Here is a 23,773-nt window from a genome sequence, read left to right as displayed (position 1 = left end):
GAGTGTCCGTTATGTGCTGGGCACTTTATGTATGTGACCTTACCCAGTCGTCAGACTAATCCAGTGAGGAAACAGAGATTCAGAGTTTCCATGAGTTTTCTGGGGTGACACAGCTTGTGAATGAAAGGTGACAGTATGATAAATACTTTACACGTGTTATCCTCTCATTAATGCAACGAGATGAGCATCGTCATCCCTGCTGAAAGGAGGAAGCTGAGGCTTATGGAGGCAGGGATGTCCCGAGTAAGAGCTGCCCCAGAAAGCAGGCCTTCTGACTCTCCTTTTCCTCCCCCACCCCTCCCTCCCTTCTCTTCCTTTCCTGCCCTACCCTTCACATCCGCTTCCTCCTCTCCCTTTCTCTCCTCCTCCTTCTCTGCATCCTCCTCTGCCTCTTGAACACCCAGAGTATGTGGGGCTGTGGCCACCTTCCCTCCACCAGTGATTCTGTGACCGTCACCTGCTGTGATCTGTCTCTCTAGGCTTTGCAGGAGGAAATCGCCATCTCTGGCTGCAAGATGAGGCTGAGCTACCTGAGCAGCCGTACCCCCGGCTACAAATCTGTCCTGAGGATCAGCCTCACCCACAGCACCATCCCCTTCAACCTCATGAAGGTCCACCTCATGGTGGCGGTTGAGGGCCGCCTCTTCAGGAAGTGGTTTGCTGCAGCCCCAGACTTGTCCTATTATTTCATCTGGGACAAGACAGACGTCTACAGCCAGAAGGTGTTTGGGCTCTCGGAAGCCTTCGGTAAGCCTCCCAGCCGCAGGCCTCAGTGCCGTCCTCAGAGAGACAGTAAGATTTGGGGGCACGGGGCTCTTTTTCCACCTCCCTTGTTTTTTCTTCCTCCCTTTCTCTTCTCAGAAATACCTAAGGTCTAGTTGGACCTTTCAGTAACCATCCATGACCTAAAAGAAAGTACTCAAAGACCTGCATGTGGAAAACTTGACAGTTAAAAAAGAGGGTTACAAAACCAAAAAGGCCCTTGAAGAGCACTGTGGTGTTATGTGATGGGCTGAAAGAGGCTGGTGCCACAGAGACAGAGCCATGTGGACATTGCCCCAACCCTGCCCCCACCCCCAGCCGTTGGGCCTGAACTTACCCATTAAAAATATGGGAGTCTGGGGCTTCCCTGTTGGCGCAGTGGTTGAGAGTCCGCCTGCCGATGCAGGGGACACGGGTTCGTGCCTCGGTCCAGGAAGATCCCACGTGCCGCGGAGCAGCTGGGCCCGTGAGCCATGGCCGCTGAGCCTGCGCGTCCGGAGCCTGTGCTCCGCAACGGGAGAGGCCACAGCAGTGAGAGGCCCGCATACCGCAAAAAAAAAAAAAAAAAAAAGGGAGTCTGGAGCTTCTGGGTTTTTTCAGTCTTACTGAGGTGCAGGAGCTAAGATTCTTCCCTCATCAGAAAGGCTTTTTGGCCTCTTTACCTCCTTTCCAATCAGGGAGTCCCTTTGTTGATGTTATTGCTGTTTTTCTCTAAGATGAAGCAGAAGGTGACTACAGCCTCACCTGGAGTCCCAGCCCCACTCGGACCTTGGGCTTCCAGGGCTGGCTGTGCTCATCTCAGCTTCCGGGTGAGAGCAAGGCTCCACGAAGGGTTCAGAGCTGGATTGTTAGCAGTCCTAACCCCTGCAGGGCTAATCCTCCAAGCACTTAGAGTAACAGCCCAGGAAGTCCCTCTCAACTTGAAGCTCACTCCAGTTTCATTCCCTTTCTAGATTCGGCAAAGGCAGAGTGAGGAAGCAGATGAGAAGTAATGAAGAAAGAAAGAGAGAAGGAGGGAGGGAGGGAGGCAGGCAATAAGGGAGTGTCTGTTGAGCATCTGCTCTGGGTGATGTGCTCCCTGTACATTGGTATCTCGGTTAATCCTTACAACCACCCTGTGAGTCAGAAATTGTCCTCATATTCTGCATGAGGAAGCTGAGGACCAGAGAGGTGAGGTGACTTCCCAAGGCCACACAAGGAAGGAACTGAGCTGGATTTACCCAAGATCTCCCCTGTAGTTTTGCATCCTGCCCTACCCCATAGGGTACACTGGGAGCAAAGATGCTATCCGTCACTGTTTACGATCCCTTCTGTAAACTAAACTACTTCTATGGTCTCTTCAAACTCAATGAAGTCTTACTACCTCTTTAGATGAAATAAGCACATTTAAGTGCCCACCAGCCAGTTAAGGTCTCTCTGCACAGAGACGTCAAGGGCTGAGGTTTGCTTTCCTGAGATGACAGGGGACCAGTAGGAGGCAGAGTGTCTGCTTAAGGGACTCAGGGTCATAGGGAAGAGGTCACAGGGACATCTTCCAATGCATTCGCTCCTGCCATAGCGGGCCAGCAATCTCTCAGGGCACCTAAAGGAAACTTTAAGGGGCTGCCCAATTGTTAATTCCTGTCTTGATCATGTGATAGAGCATTGCCCAGTGGAAAATAGCATCTACACAGAAAGATACTTGGAAGAAACGGCATTCCTGTCTCTGCCAGTTTCTCTCCGTAGGGCAGTTACTGGGATTTTCACAAACCCAGCCTCAGGGAGCCTGCCATAGTTAGCCTGCCTCCCAGTGCCCCAGGAGGCCTGGATTTATGAAACAAAAGCAAAACCAGGGATTTTCAAGTTTTGAGCAACTTCTAGCTTTCCAAGTTCCCTAACTGAGCTCCTTTTCCATGTATTCATTATAAGTGATTTTTAATTTTTTTCTTTATTAAAGTATTACCATGTTCATTAATAAAAATGTGGTAAGTGGACCAAAAACTAGAAATAAAGTCAAACATATTTCTATAAAAAAATACAACTTCCTATTAACATTAAACTTTATTTTCTTTTTTCATGTATAGTTTTTTTTAACAGAGATTTAATACCGTATATAACCAGTCCTTTCAACTCAGCATTGCCCCGTAAGCACTTTTCCATGTCACCCTGTGATCTTCGTAACCGTAATTTCCAGTGGCTGCATAATATCCCTCAGGTGGATACACTTGGTTTGCTCAACGTCTCATCCCCTTTGGACCTTTAGATTACTTCCAACTTTCCACTATTATAAATAATGCTGCGGTGAAGGCTTTAGTGCCTAAAGTATTTTCCATACTAAAGATTATTTCCCTGGAATCTATTCACCTGGGTCCTTCAACTGGTTCCTTCATAAAGTATTTAGAACATTCGTTTAATGTTTCCTGATGATGTACGATTGCTCTCCAAAAAAGGATGTTCAGGCTCAGCCTCCCAGTGTTAGTATTGCCCATAGGTCTGGTTGCCACTTAGGAATTTGACCCTTCTTCCTTTTCTACCAAAGACAAGCAGGGGCCTTGCGTGCAGATCTAAAGCCAAAGAAGAGGCTTTGCTCACCGGTGCATTTTGTGCCTTTTGTCTTCTACAGTTTCTGTGGGTTATGAGTATGAATCCTGCCCAGATCTGATCCTGTGGGAAAAAAGAACAGCAGTGCTACAGGGCTATGAAATCGATGCTTCCAAGCTGGGAGGATGGAGCCTGGACAAACATCATGCCCTCAACATCCAAAGTGGTGAGTGGATTAGTACAATTTCAGGAACCAGGCCACGGTGTGACCCTTTTCTCATATGCTTTGTTCCCTGCGAGGCAAAAAACACACACTTCAAATTACAGAGTCTTATATGTGATCAGTCGGTCAGAAGCGTTAATACGGATAATTCCTTGGCTACCTTGTCACTGCTAGGCAGCGGGGATGCAGAAGTGAAGGGCTTCAAGGGTTTACACTGTGGGTGAGACAAACACTTCCCAGGCAGTTTCCACGCTGTGCCAGGGACAGTGCCGTCACAGAGGGGAGCCGGGGACACTCTGGGGGCTGTAGAAGAGGAACACCTGACTCAGCTTCTTGGTTCAGCAGGGTGTCTCTTGGGAGAGAATTTCTGAACTGAGCCTCAAAGGGTCTGTAGGATTAGCCCTGTATGTCAAGGAGGGAGAACTTTGTAGGCAGAGAGCACAGCATGTGCCAAAGCACTGAAGCTTGAAAGAAGAGTAATTGGAGAGAAGGTTCATTGTGGTTTGATCAAAGGGTGAAATGAAGGGAATAGCAAAAGCCAGAGCCGGGGGCTTGAGCAGCTGGAGCCCCAGGTAAGAAGATTAGAACTTTCAACTCCGTCCAGAGGCAGATCTCAAGCCTCTGAAAGGTTTAAAGCATGCAAGTGACACAGTCGGATCTGTAGTTTAGATAGCCCTCTCTGACTGTGTCCCAGGATGGGACAGGTAAACATGGTAATGATGTCAGATCTCTCCTGCCTAATCTGTAGATGCAAGAATGCTTATCAAAGGCACTGCTTTGATGTTTGGGGGGTGTGGGAATTGAAAAACTAATGCTAAAGTTTATAATAAAATAAAGATTTGTAAATAGATAAGGCAGTCTTTAAAGTAAGAACAGGGGCTTTCCTGGTGGCGCAGTGGTTGAGAGTCCACCTGCCGATGCAGAGGACACAGGTTCGTGCCCCGGTCCGGGAAGATCCCACATGCTGCAGAGCGGCTGGGCCTGTAAGCCATGGCCGCTGAGCCTGCGCGTCTGGAGCCTGTGCTCCGCAACGGGAGAGGCCACAACAGTGAGAGGCCCGCGTACCACAAAAAAAATTAATTAATTAATTAAATAAAATAAGAACAAAAAAAGAGGCACTTGCCAGATGTTAAGATATCTTAGGAAAACTGCAACACTTAAAACTGTGTGGTGCTGTCACAGGAACAGAGAAATAGATTCCATGGGATAGAACAAGGCATCCAGAAACTGACCTGTGAGTAGTAATCAGGACTACGTTTGGCCATGAGTGTCAGAAAAGCCAAAATAACAGAATTGCAAACAAGGTAAAAGTTTGTTTCTCACTCACCTGAAAGTCTGGAGGTAGGTGATCCGAGGCTGGTTTAGACCTCTGCAGGGTTGTTCTACTCAGGCCTCCATCCCCAAGGTCATGGTCCAAGGTGACTGCTTCAGCTCCAGCCTTCACATCTACTTTCCAGCCAGCAGGAGGGAGGAAAAGGACTGAGAGCAAGCCCCTTCCATTGTAGGGACACCTCCCAGCAGCTGCCCACACCACTTCCACACCTTTAACCAGTTACCTGCCAAGTGTAGCTGCAGAGGGAGCTGGGGATTGTAGTCAGTTCCAGACAGTCACACGTCCAGCTAAACAGCACAGTTCTATAACTACAGAAGGGCAGGGTGGATAGGGTACAAGTTCCTGCCACGCACCATGTGTACATGATATATGGTAGAGGTAGCATCACATGTCAACGGAGGATGGATAGGTGTTTTAGAAATTGGTATTGGGGGAAATGGGCTCAATGTGTGGAGGAAAAAATTCAGTTCACACTGTACACAAAATAAATTTAAAAGTTTGATTAAAGAGCTAAATTTGAAAGATCTTTAAAGTTAATAGAAGAAAATACAGGAGAATGTATTTATGATCTCAGAGAAGGATTCCCTAAAACCCTAAAAAAAAGCACGAACATTAGAATTGAAAAATGGTTGATTAGACTACATAAAAATGAAAGACATCTGTTCAATAAAGGGCAAAGCTAACAGAGGACAGCCTGGGAGAAGATTCTTGTGACCATAAAAACCAAAACTCACTCAAAGCTTCAGTATGGAAGGGGTGAGGCCAGAGGCAGAGAGTCCAATTAGGAGGCTGTAGCAACAGTACAGGAGTTAAAGGATGAGCTGGGCCTGAGAAGAGACAGTATGGATATGGGATGCAGCTTGCACTCCATTGAGGTCAATCCCTTCATTTTGCTGGTGGGGAGACTGAGGCCCAAGGGCAGTTAAAGCACTGAAGAGACCCATGCAAGATCTGCGATCAGCCCATTAGTATCAAAATCAGGTAAAAACCCCAGTCTCTTGACTCCACCTCAGTGAGAAGAGTCTGGAAGTTTCACTTGTGTATTTCTATGAACATTTACTGGTATCTACTCTGTGTCAGGTCTGTGCTAGGCCGTGGGAATACAGAAGGGAGAAGACATTGTCTCTGCACGTGAAATGGTCTCACCCTAAAGAGAGAAAACAGATAAGCGCAGTAAAGAATGCTGTGCCGTGATGGAGACGTACAGTAGGCACGCGAGGTGTGTTCAGTCTATTTGAGAGGCAGCGGGGCTGAATGCTTCAGAGCCTGGAAGCGCTCAGAAGCGCTTCTGCTGTCATCTGTGTGATGTCAGGTCTCCCCTGTTAATACAGGGAGCATAATGGCACCTGTCTTACACACTTGTCATGGGAATTCAATCAGCAAAGCAGCGTGGCCTGTCCAGGATGGCCTGGGTTTTGTTGTGGGGCGAGGCAGCCTTGGGAGATGAGTCTGGAAATGGTAGGCAGGGATCTGGCATGCCTTGCTTTTGCAAGGCGACCCTGTGGCCGGCCACAGGGGAGAGCCGTCTCCTGCTCCATCAGTGATTCTGTTCTTCTGTCCTTGTCCCAGGCATCTTGCACAAAGGGAACGGGGAGAACCAGTTTGTGTCCCAGCAGCCTCCTGTCATCGGGAGCATCATGGGTAACGGGCGCCGGAGAAGCATCTCCTGCCCCAGCTGCAACGGCCTTGCCGACGGCAACAAGCTCCTGGCCCCCGTGGCCCTCACGTGCGGCTCCGACGGGAGCCTCTACGTGGGAGATTTCAACTACATCCGAAGGATCTTCCCCTCCGGGAACGTCACCAACATCCTGGAGTTGAGGTATGTAAGGTGAGGCCTTCCTCACAGTTCCTAATATGTCCCTTTGCAATCCTGTGGGTCCACCTGGCGTGACCCACCAGCCCGAGAAGGGGGCAGGACAGAGCCTCATCTGTCACTCCCCAGAGGCCAAACTGTGAGCTGGGGGCTCTGGGGAAGCAGGCGCTGCTTTGCACGGGGCACTGCAATGAAGACAGACTGCCCTTGGGACAGGGAGATATCTGGGCATCCAGATGCTGTAGAAGGCTGCCGGCAACCGAGAAGCCCTTGGAAGCCCTTGAATCTTTCTTCTGTTTCCTGGCACCAAACTGATCGGAATTCGTCACATGAGTCTTTTTATAAGGACAGGGGATGGTGTCACGGACTAGGCCCTGGTGCCAGTGTTACGAAGCCTGGCCCTGTTACTTAACACGTGTTGGAGTTAGGAGAAGTTCCCTGCAGCTGCCCCACACTGAGATAAGGCCCACGGGCTGCTCCTAAGACGCAGAGGTGCAGCAGAGCCAGCTGTCAGCCTCTGCTTATCCCCATTCTGACCATGAGGGATGGAGCACAGCCACACTCACAGCTCGGGGAAGGGCCTCATATGTTGGATGTCTCTGTGCCTCCTTAAACCAGATCTTTTCGGAACCAGACCAGTCACAGGGTGGGTTCCAAGGTTGTAGAGAAGCTGTGGTTAGAGATGGGGGAGCCCGACTCTCCCTTTCAGGAGAAATTGTACCAAGTTCCTCGCAACTGTTTAGGGATTGGGATCTGCCCATTTCCTGGGCTGGGGTCCATGTGAGCAGGACGGGCCCTTGAGCTGGAAAGCGGCCAGGGGAAAAGGAAACTCTCTTTTTGCGAGGCCTCTTCTATTTGCCTAGTATAACAGTTCTGCAAGTTATGTATTACTATTGCCCTGACAAATAAGATAAAGGAGACTCAGGGAATTTAAGGAATCTGCCCAAGGTCCAGCTTGGCAGGCCCAACCCAGAAGGCCATCACGCAGTCTGCCTCGCCCGAGAATTGTCACATGGCCCGGTGAGGACCACCGTGGCTGAATGCCATGCTTAGTTGTTCCCGGGAGGTAAGTGCCCGCTGAGAGTCTCACCTTGCAGCACACGCGAGAGAGGAGGGGAAGGCTCGCTGGCTGACCGCAGCTGTCACGGCCCTCAAGATGAGGGTGCTGGTACTCACCGACCCACACAGGCACAAAGGAAGGAGAAGGTCTTTGGCCACGAGAAAATCAGAAGCTCCCATTCTGTAGACTCACGGGAAATCAGGTGTCAAGCGGAATGAGCAGCAGCCGCTGATGGGACCTTATCTGCCTTTTCTTCTCTCTTTTATGAGTTTGACCAGTGTAGACATCTGCCAGAGAAGAGGGAACTCTTGAGTGTATTTGCTTTAGTCAGCTGCTCACAGTATCTCCCTCTTTCCTGTGCCATGATGGAAAGAGCCGTGGGCTACGGCGTCAGCCCACCTTGGCAGAGAAACTAGGACTGGACCACTTACCCTCTCTGGGCCTCCATTTTCACATCTTTTAAATAAGCGACCCCCATTTTCCCTGCCTCCCTGCCACAGCTGTGGGGAGATCGTGAAAGACGGTAAGGAAGGGAGGAGTAATTTAAATTTGGAAAGAAAAGCAAATTTGTCGACATACTATCATCTTGGTATATTTTCCCCAGTCTTTTTTCCCAGGCCTGTTTCTCTGTGTCGCCCTCTCCCTTCTACTTGGAGTGTATCTCCAATTCTGTATCCTGTTCCGAGGAGAACTGTGGTGAGCTACGTAGCTCTCCATTGGGCAGTGTCCACACAGAGATGCAGCTTTTTTTTTTTTTTTTTTTTGTCGTACTGCTGTGGCCTCTCCCGCTGCGGAGCACAGGCTCCGGAGGCGCAGGCTCAGCGGCCATGGCTCACGGGCCCAGCCGCTCCGCGGCATGTGGGATCTTCCTGGACCGGGGCACGAACCCGTGTCCCTTGCATCGGCAGGCGGACTCTCAAGCACTGCGCCACCAGGGAAGCCCAGAGATGCAGCTTTGAGTGTGTGTATCTCTGGGAGTGCTTCTCTGTACAGGGGAGGGGATCGACTATTCCGGCCTCTGTCTTACCCTGGTGAAAGCAGCTTGGGTCAACCTCATCCTCTTCCCGTAAGTCAGCAGTGTTGACGCAGGTGAAACCATGCCTCTTCTGTGATACGTAGCTGCTTATAAGTGAGCTCACTGACAAGTAATAGCCAATATGAAATATATCAGTGTCGGAGCTGCTAAGTCTTTATTTATTATAGTATTGTACAGGGCCATTGCTGTCAAGTTTTCAGGCTGCTAATAATGCTTCTAACCCTGCTGCTAACACTTCATTCTTTCTTCTATTCCCTGCTCTCCTGTCTTCTGTCAGAAATAAAGATTTCAGACATAGGTAAGCCAACCGGCGGAGAATTTCCTGTCTCTCCCCTGCCTTGTTGCATGCTGTATGGTAAGCCGCACCTGTCAATTTCAGATCGCTCAATGGCAAACGAATCCTGTGTGATTGGATCGGATTGGGGGTAAATCAGCTACAATGAGAGAAAGTCATCAATAATGGTGGGGGTGGGTTGGGAGAGCCTGAACTCCTTTCATCTCTACCAAAGTGCAGCACTTACTCTGGTCATTTGTGGACATGACAGACTGAGTAATAGGGGGAAATTTTAACCTTGGCATAGTAATTTGAACACCCCGGTCTGCTTATCCTCAGAATGAATGATGACATTATCCTAACTGTGTTGAGTGACTTGGAGGGTCACAGTGGGAAGTCCTGAGAATGTCTCATTCAGGCAAAGATCCTGGAAGACAGGCTTCAGATTTGTATTTCTGTGGGTATTCCAGGTGCCTTGGCTTTGGAGGCTGGGTTGCTAGGGGACCTCTCCAGAAGGTCTGCCAGCAAGGAGAGAATGGGGGAATTTCCAGACCATACAGACCACCCAAAGGGAGCAACCCCCAAACAGGAACTTTGTCACAGAGTAGATTTGTCGTGTAGGCTCATAGTGACCCTGCGGCAAGCAGAAGTGGTCCTCGTCAGACACACCGGGAGGAATGTCTGCCTGTCAGCATCCCCTGTCATTGTGGCGCTCGTCTGGCTCCTGGGTAATGGTCACCTCAGAGTCCCCAAGCCTCACACACAGCTGGGTGACTTGAAAGTAGCCATGGCAGATGGGGATGTGGCTCGCACTGCTACCTAGGTGACTCTCAGTTATTCACGTGTGGCTCAGATCAGAGTGGCACATGGGGTGGTGCTTACTTGGAATAAGGGTGGTAGAAAGAGTCAGGCAGACCCAGAAATCCAATAATGTTTATGTCCATGTCTATATAGTTATTAATGTAATTAATAACTATATAGATATAATTAGATATAGTATTAATGTAACAATCATATATAGTCTTTTAAGATAATAATAATAATATGTAGAGAGCATTTAATGTGTAGCAGAGAGGGGGTTAAGTGTTTTACATGGATTATAGCAGTTCACCCCCAAACCACCCTGTGAAGTAGGTATTCATGATACACCCAATTTACAGATGAGAGAACTGAAGCTCCCCAAGTGTGTGACCTTGAAAAACTTATTTCATCTGTCTGATCATTAGTTTCTAATTTGAGGATAATAACATGTCCCTTGGAGAGAGGAGCACTAATGATTTATTATTACTATTATTACTATTATTATCATCATAAAACAATTATATGATGATATTTATGTCTCCATTTTTCCCCAAAAAGGAATTCAGTCCTCTTACAACCAAAGGCACATGTATTAAAGTAAATTAAGTAGAGTTTGGGAATAAGAGAAAAAAGGAGGAAACGCATATATGTGATTACTCATCAAATAAGACCCTGAGCTTCCTGGAAGCCAGATTAAACAGGGAAACGTAATTGTTTTCATGGTTTACATCATCAGAAGTGGGAAAATATGCCCACATCTAAGCAGAGGAATATTTTTTCCTGACACTGAAATAGAAAAGAGATTTCCAAAGATCTCTGTATGGATGATACTGAACTATGAATTGATATGTGCCCTCAAGTTCAGTTTTATAGAAAGCACAGTACATTTCATATGAAAATCTTGGATGAAAACCTAGCATTTATCATTAAAACCTCCAGTCAGTGGTGGTAACCCCCTGGGACACAGCCGGGGTACAGGGGGACCTAGCCGGGAAGAGTTAGGAGCCAGGGCCCTTGTCCAGCTTTGCTGTGTATTCCTGCGGCCTTGGGCTGCTCACTTAGCTTTTCTGGTTTCCAATTGCATCATCTATAAATTGGGAGAGTTGTGGTTTGGGTACCTTTTGTTTCTGACTTTTAGCAGTCTTTTGATGTATCCATGGTATGATTTCAGGGCTGGATTCCTGCCCTCTCTCAATTCATTGTTTTCTCACGTGCTAAAACCTATTTAGAAAGTGAACCGAAGCGGAAGGGAAAAACTGAATGTTTTTCTGCCTTCCAGTTTTCTAAAGACAATCAGGAGGGAGAAGACCAGGGCTCCGGCTCTGATTTTAACTGGTGCCTGGATACTGGTAAATCCCTTCCTCTCTCAGAGCCTTAGTATTCCCATCAGTAAATGCCAGAAGTAGATTGAAGAAATTCTAAAATTTTGTCCTCTTCGTCCATTAGCATTTACTGTTTCAGCTGCTTCCAGGGATAGCATTTGGCTCCAGGCTGGTGCCCTTAGCCTGTGGGTGTGTGTCTCTTTCTTTGACCTTTACAACCTCAATTCAGCCTACCATACTGGACATGCTCAGCACAGAGACCCCCACCCTGGTCCTTTGGGCATCTTCCTCCCTGCGTCCCTTCAGGGAACAAGGATCTTCTCCTCTTCCCAGATCTCTCCCCTAGCGTCACGGAGGAATGTCTGAAGCCTGTTGTTCAGAAGTACATTTGAACTCAGTTCTCCGTCAAACCCAGCTACACAGATTATGTTAACTCTGAGAGAGACCTTAATTGCCTCGAAAAATAGGTTAGACAGACAGTATTAAGTATGACATACTTGTCTTTTCCATTGTGCAGTAACGTAAATGTTCTGGAGGTTTCGTAAGGTGACCAGCTGCCCTTAATTGGGCATTTTTATTTTTTAATAGAACAGGCACTATGCTCAGAGATTTGCATTCTTTATAGAATTTTGTCCTCAAGTAGCCCTTTGAAATAGATGTGATTATCCCCATTTCTGAGATGAAAAAACTGAGGCTCAGAGTAATGAAGTAATTTGCCCAAGGTCACCTACCAAGTGGGTTGTGGAGCTGGTATTTGAAAACCATGTCTGTGTGGTTCCAGTGCTCAAGCTCTTCCCACTTGTTCCGAGAACCAGTGAATCAAGTTCTGCCAGGGCTGCTACATGATGTGGGCAAAGGACGCTGCTTTGCACAAGCGGATCTTATCCTGAGACAGAGGGAGAATGCTCACTCACAAGCAGGGAATAGATTGCCTTTCGTCCCAAGAGACTTCTGGGCTCACAGCTCCTACTAGGAAATTCCCTACATTGTCCAGAAAGAGGGCAGAGTGAGGCTTCACTGTAGCTCAGTAACTTCAGGATTGCTACCTTATAGCCTCTAAGGTTTTCGTAGCTTCCAGAGATACCAGGCTTATGTTTAAGGAACTAGAAAAGAATGACCATACTCTATGCCCAGCCCTCCTCAGGATACTGGGGATCAGAATCGGATCAGACGCGGTCCCTGTCCACAGAACCAGGCGTGGGGTCTCAGGGGTAGGCCATCTCCCGTCTCGTGCATTTATGGCTTGCTGAGTATTCTAAGTAATGCCCTGCTCCTCCAAGTACAGATAAGCAGCATTGGCATCCTCTGAGAACTTGTTAGAAATGCAGGCTCTCAGGCCACACCCAGAACTGCTGGACTGAAATCTTCATTTTAGCATGATTTGTGGGTACATTAAAGTTTGAAAAGCTCTGCTCCTAAAGCCATGGTTTCCAAATCTAGCTGTGCCTCAGAATCACTGGAGTGATGTTAAAGGGACAGATGCCTAGGCCCTTCGGATGTGATGGGTGAGGCTTTTTTAAAAAAGCTTTCCAGGTGAACCTGATGTGTAGTCATATTCAGAACCATCACCCTAAGACCCTTAGCAGTGGATGTTTCCTGTCTATAATCCCAGACAGGTGGACCATCCTTCACTCACTGATTCATAAATTCAGCAGGTCTTTCTGGAACACTAACTCTGCACCAGCCCGGTGCTAAGCACCAGGGACTGGAAGCCAGGCCCTGCCCTTGAGGAGTCCAAGATGTCCTTGAGGAGACAGACAGCTAAGCAGAAAAGGGTCTTAAGGTGCTAGAAGTATTAAAAGTATAATCTGCTGAGGGTCTCGTGGGACCACAACAAATGAAAGAAGGAAAAGCAGGGTCCCAGGAATCCAGGAATGGTAGGTATTCCAGATGAGGTGATGCTGGAGCTAAATCCCAAGAGATGAACAGGTGCTCTGGAGAGAAAGGCAGTGGATCTTTCTAGGCCCTGAGAAGCAGTGTGGGGAAGTAGAAAGAACACAGACTTCAATGTCCAGCAGATCAGAGATGGAAATCCATCATGCCACTTAACAGTTTCTGGCATTGCTCGAGTCACTTCACCTCTCTCATCTCATTTCTGAAAGTTTTTTTAAAATAAATAAAAAGTACCTGCCGTCTGTGGTAGTTGTGGCGAAAATGAGATTGTGTATATAAAATGCTAGCACAGTGTCTGGGACAAATTGGCGCAGATGCTTCCGTACCAGCAGCGGGCAGCTCTGGTCGCGCTGCTCCCGGGAGAGGTCCAGGCGCTGCTCCCGGGAGAGGTCCAGGCGCTGCTCCCGGTGCGGGTGGCCTGAGGAAGAAGTGAGCTGAAGATTATCCAAGAGCTCTCTGCCAACTGGAAAGGGCTGTTGAGCTGGCTAATTTCATTCGATCCTAATGACAATCCTGTGAGCCAAGCAGAGCAGAGATGCCGTCATTCGACCCTGAGGGACCTAGCGCTTGGACGATTTAGGTGACTTGCCCAAGGGAGAACCCACATCCTCTCAGTTCAAAGCTAGTGCTTCCTCCCCTGCACTTAACTGACCCCCCCAACCGCAAATTTGTCCTTGAGCACAAAAGAGGGGGCCACAGGACAATCCTGACAATGCCACCCTCTTCTGGAATTCACGGACCTGAGAAACGTCACCTAAGTGGCACTTCCCCAGGGCAGTGCAGAAAGACATCAGCTGAAACCTCGGGCGGGGGCTAATCTAAGTGGACAGGGCCCCCCACCAGCCTCCCTCAAGGACCTATTTTCTGCCAAGGTGGATAGCAACCATTTATCATGAGTGTGATACGCGAAGAAATGAAGTAATCACCCCTCCTCCAGCTGTCATCAGGAAGCAGAAAGATCAAGGCTGCCCCAGCATTGCAGAGTAGGATCTAAGGTCACTGCATTTTATTTAGCCAGAATCAGTGCCATCTGGGAAGATTAAATCTGTGTTGCATTATAGGGCTAGTCACGGAACATTTCAAGATAAACAGGGCCTCTCTCCTGTTACCACCACCCCCAAAGGAGAAGTAAAAAAAAAAAGCTAAGTAATTTGATTGAAAATACTGTTTAAATAAACTAAAAATGGAGAGTCCGTCCACTTAATGGCTGCTGTGGGCTAGAAGGCACCAAGCTGAACATTGGAGATACAGAAAAGAATAAAACCCGTCTCTTCCCACCAAGTATTGACAGGATTCGGGAGACAGACACATAAATAAATAGCCACAGCATTATGTTAAGTGTCCCGTAACCCAGATGTGAACAGATATGAATTCTCAGGGAAGAGAAGTCAGGGAAGGTTTCCCAGCTACACAGATTATGTAAGAGGTACCATTTGAGCTGACAGCTGAAGAATGAGTAGCAGTTCAGCAGGCTAAGAAAGGGGGGGCATGGGGTATTCCCCAGAACAGGAAGAGCAGGGGCAAAGGGGCGTGATGGCGCATTTGAGGGACGAGTTGTCCGAATGTCTGAGCACAGGGGGTCTGTGAGGAAATGGCAGGAAAGAGGCTGGGAGGACAGAGCAGCCGCCGAGCATGAGGGGCCTTGTGTGCTGCCAGGCTGAGGAGTCTGAATGAGCCTGTAAGACATGGAGGGTCCTGGAAGGGAAAGCATTGAGGTGACGTGTTGGGTTTGGGGTTAGATCAGGGAGGAATGGCTAGGGGAGGACCCGGGCTGCAGGCAGAGACCTGCCCTTCGTTGAGGAGGTCATGAGACAGGAGGGTCAGGACTAGAGAGGCAGGACAGCTTGAGGAGAGCATGGCATCTTCGTCGTATTCAGGGAGAGGAAACAGGAAGGAAAGCCTCGAGTCTGGAGGCCTGGCCAGTCCCCAAGACACCGCCCAAAGCAAGGGATGGGTGTGATGAGGAACAGTCAGACCAAGACCCTCAGAGAACCTGGCACTGACTATCACAGTGCCTCAGGCTCCATATGTCATTCAAAACCCACTAATCTGTAAAATAAAATTTTGTTTTTCAAAAGGACCCAAAACTTGCATGCCTGATGAGATGCAAAATAGCTTCTTTCTAGTCTCTTCTGGTCGTCTTACTTGTACCTTGCAGGGGTATAGAGTGCCCCTGCTTTGCTGGGGCTCTAGACACTGCTCAGTCTGTGCCCTGAATCCCCTAGCATGGTGTGTGTCCCACCGTCCGGTGAAAATGGCCAGTGCCAGGTCGTCCAGGCTGAACAGAAGGAGATTCCTTATTCCTTTGAATCGGAAGATTTTCCAGAGACTTGGAATCCCAGAGACTAGCAATATTTGGATGCAGTCTGAAGCCCTGGGAATGATCAGGCCACGTGCAGGAACCGATCGTTAGCTTCCCAGGAGTTATGAGTCTGACTCCAGTACGGCCTAGACTTGGAAGAAATTGTAAATCATACCTTGTGATAGGAAAATGCAGCCTTCATAAGAGATACCTACTCTGTAGTCCTCTCCAAATGCAAAAACAGACATAATGACTAATAATTAAAATAACAATTATGATTCTTAAGTACTACGTGCCATGTATCTGCCGAGTATTTTTCATACATGGTTTTATACAATGTTCCCAATACACCAGCAGGGGAGCTGCTCACATCCCCATTTTGCAGATGAAGAAAACTTGAGGCTCAGGAGGCCAGGTAACTTGCCCAGGTTTCAGAACCAGGAAATAACAAAGCTAGACGTGAAACCCAGACTGAGCTCACCCCAGAGCCCACACAGTTTTCCTGCCCAGTGCCTAGAGGTGGCGCCTTGTCTCCATAAGCCCCCTGTACAGTCGTGGTCTAGCTTCGCTTTCTTCTGTTAGCACAGCCTTGTCTTTGTGGCTGTTTTCCAGCATCAGAGCTATCCCCAGCACTGCTCCTCTCTTCCGTTTGTTCTTCCTTGGCTATCACTGCAAATTACAAACTAATCCTGCAATTCATTTATGTCTGTCTGCACTAGGGAGACTGCTGGGCTCTTGATAAGTATAACATGAGCGTCAACAGAAGATGGTATTGACACTGGTTGGTGTCCAGTCAGGCCGAGGCCTTAGCCGTCAGTCCCCAGATGGGGGTGGGGCTGCTGTGGGGGAAGTGTTGGTGTGTCATTTTGTTTTGAAGTGTTTTTTAAAGTCAGAGTCTTTCGTGTTTCTGGTCTGGATTTACAGGCCACCTCTGGTAAGCCTCACGGATAGTCTTAAGAAAACACTTAACTGAGCACCTGATATGGGCATGGCACTGGGCACCACGGTCTTTGGCAAGAGGCATTTGCATTCATAGTTGGGTGGGAGGGATAGTTAGGCCAACCAGAGAGGTCAGAAAAATCGGGCAACCATCACCCCAAATAGAGACATTGTCCCCATAAGACTTTTTTTACTTGGACTCAAGTTGTGCATCTCCGGCTGCCTGTTAGGAAAAAAGAAAGTGCTCACCAACTGCCGTGTCCTTGTTTTCCAGTCACAGCCCAGCACACAAGTACTACCTGACCACAGACCCCACGAGCGGGGCTGTCTTCCTTTCGGACACCAACAGCCGGCGGGTCTTCAAGATCAAGTCCACCGTGGTGGTGAAGGACCTCGTCAAGAACTCCGAGGTGGTGGCGGGGACAGGTGACCAGTGCCTCCCCTTTGATGACACTCGCTGTGGGGATGGTGGAAAAGCCACGGAAGCCACACTGACCAACCCCAGGGGTAAGGCCTTGCTTTTAAACATTCCCAGTAACATTTATTGGGGTATTTTCCATTTCCAAAAGACATATCTGTTTATTATTACAAAAAAAAATGTTGGAAAATGCTAAGAACTCTACGGAGGAAAGTTTAAATTGTCATAATTCCACCTGCCAGGAATTCTCCCAGTTACCATTTCCTGTCTTTCCCCCTAGTCTTTTTTCTAAGCGTTCTTGTGCATGTAATGCTCACCAGAAACAAACAAAATGAAATCACATTAAACAACCTGTTTTAGCAACCTACTTTTTTTCCTAAGTGATATATCGCAAATGTTTCCCCATGTCATTAAAGAGTCTTCGGTGTACTTGCTTTTAATAGCTATATATTATCCCAGCAAATGGATGTCCCATTATTTAGTTATCAATACCCTCCTGCTGGATATTTATGCTACCTTTCATGTTATTGTTTGATAAAAACATGGCAGTGTATCATCTTTGCACATGTTCATGTGCTATAGGATGGGTTAACTCTAAGCTTCAATTCTGAGTGCTTCAAAAAGTTGGACCTCTTCATACCCACAATCACTTTCCATTCACTCATTCAGCAAGTATTTACTGAGCATGCAGTGCAATGTACTTGCATAAATAAGTTCACTGTATCAGAAAAATAAGACTTGAATGTGAACCTCTCAGATGGGAGGGGGGAGAAGTGCTCCCTGAGACGCAAGGAAAAAGAACTGTGCATGGGAGTCCAGAGCCAAGGGAGGTCCCTGTGTCCAAGAGACTGGGAAAGCTTTTTCGAGGAGATGCCATCATTGTCAACAGACACCCATCAGTGTATGTTTACCATGTTGCAGGCCCTAAAGCCAATGACCTATAGTGTCTAAGCCACATGGCCCTTAACAATGAAATAGGAGTAATAGTATCTTCTGTGTCCACCTCTTAGGATTGTTCTGAGGGTCAAAATTAATATATTTCATATGATGTCCTATAAAAATGTCATGAGTGATAGTTTTTTTTAAATAGTGCCAGATTTCAGGGCGTGGTTTTGAATGAAAGCTGTAGGTTTTCAAATGAAAGCTGACTTACTCCTCCAAAAAGCCACAGTGCACTTCATACTCAGGAGTCCTATATTTAAATTCAGACATTGCCACCTAATAGCTGTGTGACTTTGGGTGAGTTGCTTAACCTCTCTGAGCCCCATCTGCCTCCTCTATGAAATAGAAATATACTGTACAGTTGCAGTACAGATTAACTATTACCAGGAATGTAAATGCTTGCTTAGGACAGTAGTACCAGGCACGTGATAAACATCCCATAAATGGTAGTTCGTATTATAATTGTTATATTGTATGTGCAGCATACAATGTATCATATTATTTAATAGCATATGTCTCTACCACATATGTGAAGTGGTCAGCTGGTAACTCCGTAGGGTAAATATTGTGACATCTGTGGTTAATCTCCTTCCTAATCGTGATTTCCTAATACTGAAAGAGTAGCCTGGAGTGGAAAGAACACTGGGCTTGCACTTAGGGACCCTGCATTACAGTTTTGCTCTGCCACTCCCGGCTCTTGTGTCCTCCTTCTCTGGGCCTCAGGTTTCCCGTTAGTAAATGTGAGGATTGGGCAAATGATCCCCGAGAGCCCTTTTGGTCACAACCTTCTGTTCTCTTAGAATTAAAACAGTTTTTTCTGAGAATTTTTATTTTTTCAAAATCTTTTCTCAGTTGCTCTACACATGTGTGTTCTCCACCCTCCCCTCACAAACACATACACACGCACACATGCACAGATGCAGTGACAGTGAAGTCTCCCCAAAGCCTGTAATTAACCCAGATAGAAATGACAAGGGTACCACAATGTGTAGACACTGTGCAGCAGGGAGGAGAAAAGATGTCCGTCTATATAGCACAACAAAAGGAGGAAAAAATGAAATAACTAATCAGGGGACAGATTGCTTCTATTAGCCTGTGCAGCCAACTTTGTAAACAAGAAGCCCAGTTGTTCCTGTAGCCCTCATCCGTCCTAGCAGATGGAAGAGAAAGACTGAGCATAGCCAGGCAGACAAGAAAGCTCCTGTCTCGGTGCTTAAAGAATATAATTAATTTACGTTCTAGGTAGGGACGAATAAAGGCTTCTTCCCCCGCTTTGAGGCTGCCGGGTCCTCCGTGTGAAATCAGTCTCCAGCCCTGAACAGCCTGAGGAGGGGGCAGGAAGAACCACAGCTCCCGTGGGTGTTCGCACTCAGAGGCCCTTGGGTGTCTTAACTCCACCCTCCTGACCGGTCATAGACACGTGGGCCCTGAGAGCAAGCACAAAGTGGGTTCCATGTTCTCATAATGATAAGTCCTTAATAATTATTGACAGCTAACTATTACAGGTCAGACATTATTGTCCACATTTTATCCATGAAGAAACCGAGGCTTGGAAGTAAAGTGATTCCCCTGAGGTTATACAACTGGAAAGCTTCATACTTCAAATGTCTCCACCTCTGTGAAGCTTTTTCTGATCCTTCTTTCAGTTCCTGCCCCAGAGAAAACTGAACAGAATGAAACTGACCTGAATCTCCTTTATTTTCCCGTGAACCTTCCCGGCTTCTGTCACTCCCTGGGTCCATTCTCATTCCCAGGCCTCCCCATCTAGAATGTGTGCTCCTCAGGGGCACATCCTGTCTGCCTCTCAGCCCCAGGACCCCTGAGCAGTTCACATTTTGAGGGGGCATGTCTACCTGTTGTGATTCTCGACTTGGGGTATCAATATCACCCATGAGTGTTTTTAAAACAAGACTTGGTCCCGGTCCCAGCCACCCTATGAACTAATATTTCCAGGAGTGAGACCAAGCAGGTATATATCAAAAAAAAAAAATCTTCAGGTGATTCTGATACATATCACTGGTTAAGAAGTACTGATTTGGGCTTCCCTGGTGGCGTGGTGGTTGAGAGTCCACCTGCCGATGCAGGGGACACGGGTTCGTGCCCCGGTCCGGGAAGATCCCACATGCCACGGAGCGGCTGGGCCCGTGAGCCATGGCCGCTGAGCCTGTGCGTACGGAGCCTGTGCTCTGCAGCGGGAGAGGCCACAGCAGTGAGAGGCCTGCGTACCGAAAAAAAAAAAAGGTTTACTGGAGTGGTCCTCAAACTTTGATTTGTATCATTATTACCCAAGGTGCTTGTCAAAAATACAGATAGATGCTCAGGCTCCACTTGAGATTCTCTGAACCAGGTACCTAGGGGGTGCATTTTAGCAAGCTCCCAGGTGATTGTGACACACATCCAAAAGTGAGAAATACAGATCTAGAACAATCCCTTCATTTCACAGCTGAGAAAACAAATGCAGGGACATCCAGTGACTTGCCTGAGGTCACATAGCTGGCTGGGGAGAGTCAACAGGTGGGACGGTCTAGCAAATGGAGGAAGTGATGTTGAATAATAATTATGACTTCTCCTTTCAGTGTGCCTTTTTTTAGAAATTAAATTCACCAATTTTCCCTACACAAATCCAAAGGATTGTTTTTTTAGGCTCTATAATTCTGAAATAACCAATGAAACTAAAATAGTAATAGGAAACTCCCTGGAGGTCCAGTGGAAAGGACTCCACACTTCCACTGCAGTGGGCCCAGGTTCCATCACTGGTCAGGCAACTGAGATCCTGCAAGCCGCGTGGCACGGCCAAAAAATAAATAAATAATAAAATAGTAATAGACTAGAAAAATGTGAAGGATGATTATCTTGGAAGAAAAGAAAAATTGTTGCCAAAAAGGGATTTGATTATTATAATTACAGGCCTTCAGAAGTAGGTTAATTTAAATAATCCACAGTTTTGACATTGAAAAAGTTCCTCCTTGCCACTACCTCTAGCGCTTAACAAACTCCCAGAAGTTATGAGTCCAGGTTGTAGTGCATGGCTAAGATGATAGGTAAAAATCTCCAGAGGCAGCAAGGTGGAAGGACCAGAGGGCTGGAGAATCTGAACACCTGGGTTCTAATCTCTGCTTTGTACAAGCCTCTGGGCAGCTGTCTTCTCGTCTTTAGAAAGGGCATGAATGTTGTTGGAATAAGCTAATCAAATCATAAAGGGGGAGGTGCTCTGTCCACCCGCAGGTTTCCATGCGTATGTGTGTTGTTACCACCTCGAAGGCTAAATTCCCTGTTTTGGCTTCTGTACCCCAGGCATCACGGTGGACAAGTCCGGGCTGATCTACTTTGTGGATGGCACCATGATCAGACGCGTTGATCAGAATGGGGTCATCTCCACTCTGCTGGGCTCCAACGATCTTACCTCAGCCCGGCCCCTGAGCTGTGATTCTGTCATGGATATTTCTCAGGTAAAAGGAGAAAGCTTCGTCTGCTAGAGCCCTGGGTCTGTACACTCATCCTCTCGCCGGCCCCCAGCCAGCCTGCTGGCCGTTCATCTTTATATTGCACAAGGCTGTAAGCACACTCTTGGTGAAGTGCACTAAGGACACGCAGATGGTTAGGGCACGGTGCGGTGCTCTGGAAGTTCACCATCAGAGGTGACAAGTGGGTGACAGAAGGAGGCTCGGGGGACAGTGAAGAAATTTGCCTCAGGAAGCCTCGAAGGCAGCAGAGCCTCACACAGTGTGAATTTAAATCCATAACCTTCTGAATTCCCACTTTGGAAGCACTTATAGATACTTGAACATTGTTCTCTTTCTAGACTGTAAGCTACGTGAGGACAGGAATTCTGTCCATCTTTTCCTCTACTGTAGCCAGGGTACCTGGTATGCACAGGAGCACGGCCAATATTTGTTGGTTGATTAGTTGGTTGACTGACTGATTGAATCCCAGCTTTGCCATTCACTAGCTGTGTAACTTTAGACACGTTGCTGAGGTCCTTTGAGCCTCACTTTTCATATCTGTAAAATGGAAGTAATTGGCATTGGCCTGGCAGGATTGCCTTTAGAATATGTGAAACGGTGTACGCAGGCCTCCTAGCACTGCTTGACACTCTGGAGGTGACCAATAAACAGAAATTCTAGTCCTGCTTTCACAAAGGAGGTGACATTTGTGCCAGGTTTTGAAGGTTGAATAGGAGTTTGTTGGAAGAAAGGAGACATTTCACACAAGGAAACAGCATGTGCAAAGGTACAAGGATGTTAATGGGCCTGGAACGTTCAAGGAACATTGGAAAATTGGACACTGAGCATAGGGTTCTTGGAAGGAAGTACCAGGAGTTGCAACTGGAGGCATGCTTTGGGGCCAGTTAGGGAAGGACTTACCTTACCATACCAGAGTTTGGACCTTAGCAGGTGGGTGCTAGGATCCCAGTGTAGACCCAAGAAAGACACAAGGTTCTGGCTGTTCAGCATGTCCCTGGTTTGTCCTGCAGTGACTTGACAAGGGATGTGTCCTTTGTTGCTAGATCCTTTAGCAGGACCTGGCTGGTGCCGAATCAGTGAACATCCATCTTGCCAACATTAGCAAAACCAAGGAAATAAGGAGGCTCGAATCACATTAGATTTTGAGTTGGTGTCAGCAGTCGGCACACTTAGCTTTTTAAACCCCCTCACTTCTAGGGGAGCCTGCACACGGGCCCTTTGCCACTGACCGCAGACCTGCTCCCTCTACTCAGCGGGCGGCGGCTGGGAGACCTCTCTGGTCATGCCTGTCCCTACTACCGATGTGTGTCGCAGAGCCCCTTCCCCAGAGCTCAGGGCTGCTGCCGACGGCCCAGCAGCCGTGTCCCTTCCCTGTCAGATGCTGGTGTGCACCAGCTAATATAATCGTTATGCTCCAGTGTGGAATCTGTTCTCTGCCACCTGTCTTTCCAGTATGGCAGGCCTCCCCTTGCTGGCTTGAGAGTTTCCCTCTCCAGTCCGTAAGCAAGCATGATTTACCCATCAGGAAGCTGCCACGGCCTGAAGACGTGCGTCCAAGTATTTTCAGTTCTCAAAATGGGCCCTCCACCAGCCAGCAGAGGGCGCTGAAAAATTTTCAATCTACACATTGGAAAATTGTTTAACTTTAGGAGAAGTACTGCCAAGCAGCCCAATCAAAGGCTTGCAAGACAACGGGCATAGAGTGGAGGGGGGGGGGAACCCACACTTAAATTCAGAAATCCTGGACTGAAACCTCTATGGGCCTGGTCCTCAACACCTTCCTCTGAATCTAAGCATAGGATTCTTTTTACCAAACTCTCCAATACAGGCATAACCTCTTATACACGTGTACGGGAAGGGGGCCTGGCTTTCATTCTCTAGAGCTTCCTCTGTCACAAACACGCAGCTGCTTTACTGTGCCCTGTGGAGCAGGGAGGTAAGGCAGAGAGATAAGAGCACAGCTCACGCAAGAGTGCAAAGGGGAAAACCAAGGAACTCCCTGGGAGGAGACAAAGACCAGGCCAGAGGAGAAACTAGAGGGAGGCAGAGAGTAGAGAAGGAAGAGAAGATGCTGCAGCCTGTTCAAAACGGGATTAGTGCTCAACTCTGCAGCCTGTGGCCACCACAGACACAGAGTATAACTCTGTCCGTAGAGTCCAAAATGACTTCCTGAGAATTTAGTATGTGCCAGGCGCTGTTAGAAATGGGGATACAGAAAGGTTACGACTTCACTTTTCTTGTTTAGCTGTCACCATAACCTGTCAAGGTAGATATTACGTACCCCATTTTATAGATGAGGAAACTGAAGCTCGGTGAAAGAAAATGTGGTTATAAATGCAGAGCCCTGTGCTAGGTTCCCTCAGGGGTATGGAAATGAAATTTTTTTATGACATCATGTAAAACACTTTGAACTTCTTTCCCCATATGTAGAAGGTGGTAATAAATATTTCATAAGAGCCTAGCACAGTGTCTGGCAGCTAATAATAGGCTGTAAATATTCATTCTCTTTATAATTTACCAAGAATTTCCTTGTGAGTTGTCTCGTTTGATCCTCACAACTACTCTTATGTAATATTTATTACCACCTTCTACATATGGGGAAAGAAGTTCAAAGTGTTTATGTAACTTGAGGAAGATCACACCTGTGGACATTGGCGGACTGAGCTAGGAA

The 23,773-nt window shown here is 47.5% G+C and overlaps 1 protein-coding gene across 1 annotated transcript in view; it reads left to right on the top strand.

Moving 5' to 3' along the window:
* The window catches only part of TENM4 (teneurin transmembrane protein 4), a 385,057-nt gene that overhangs the window by 318,424 nt on the left and 42,860 nt on the right, over positions 1-23,773 (top strand). The window contains exons 18-22 of the mRNA XM_022593930.2: positions 480-747; positions 3,365-3,508; positions 6,408-6,657; positions 16,553-16,785; positions 20,933-21,087. Coding sequence (XP_022449638.2) covers positions 480-747; positions 3,365-3,508; positions 6,408-6,657; positions 16,553-16,785; positions 20,933-21,087 — 1,050 coding nt within the window. The remainder of the gene's footprint in view (positions 1-479; positions 748-3,364; positions 3,509-6,407; positions 6,658-16,552; positions 16,786-20,932; positions 21,088-23,773) is intronic.

This window comes from Delphinapterus leucas, chromosome 7 (assembly GCF_059928025.1).
Source record: "Delphinapterus leucas isolate spDelLeu-1000000601 "Yukka" chromosome 7, BTC_Dleu_Yukka2, whole genome shotgun sequence".
In the NCBI taxonomy this organism is placed as follows: Eukaryota; Metazoa; Chordata; class Mammalia; order Artiodactyla; family Monodontidae; genus Delphinapterus; species Delphinapterus leucas.
The sequence above is the reverse complement of the archived record's forward strand: the minus strand, read 5'-3'. Positions and strand labels throughout refer to the sequence as shown.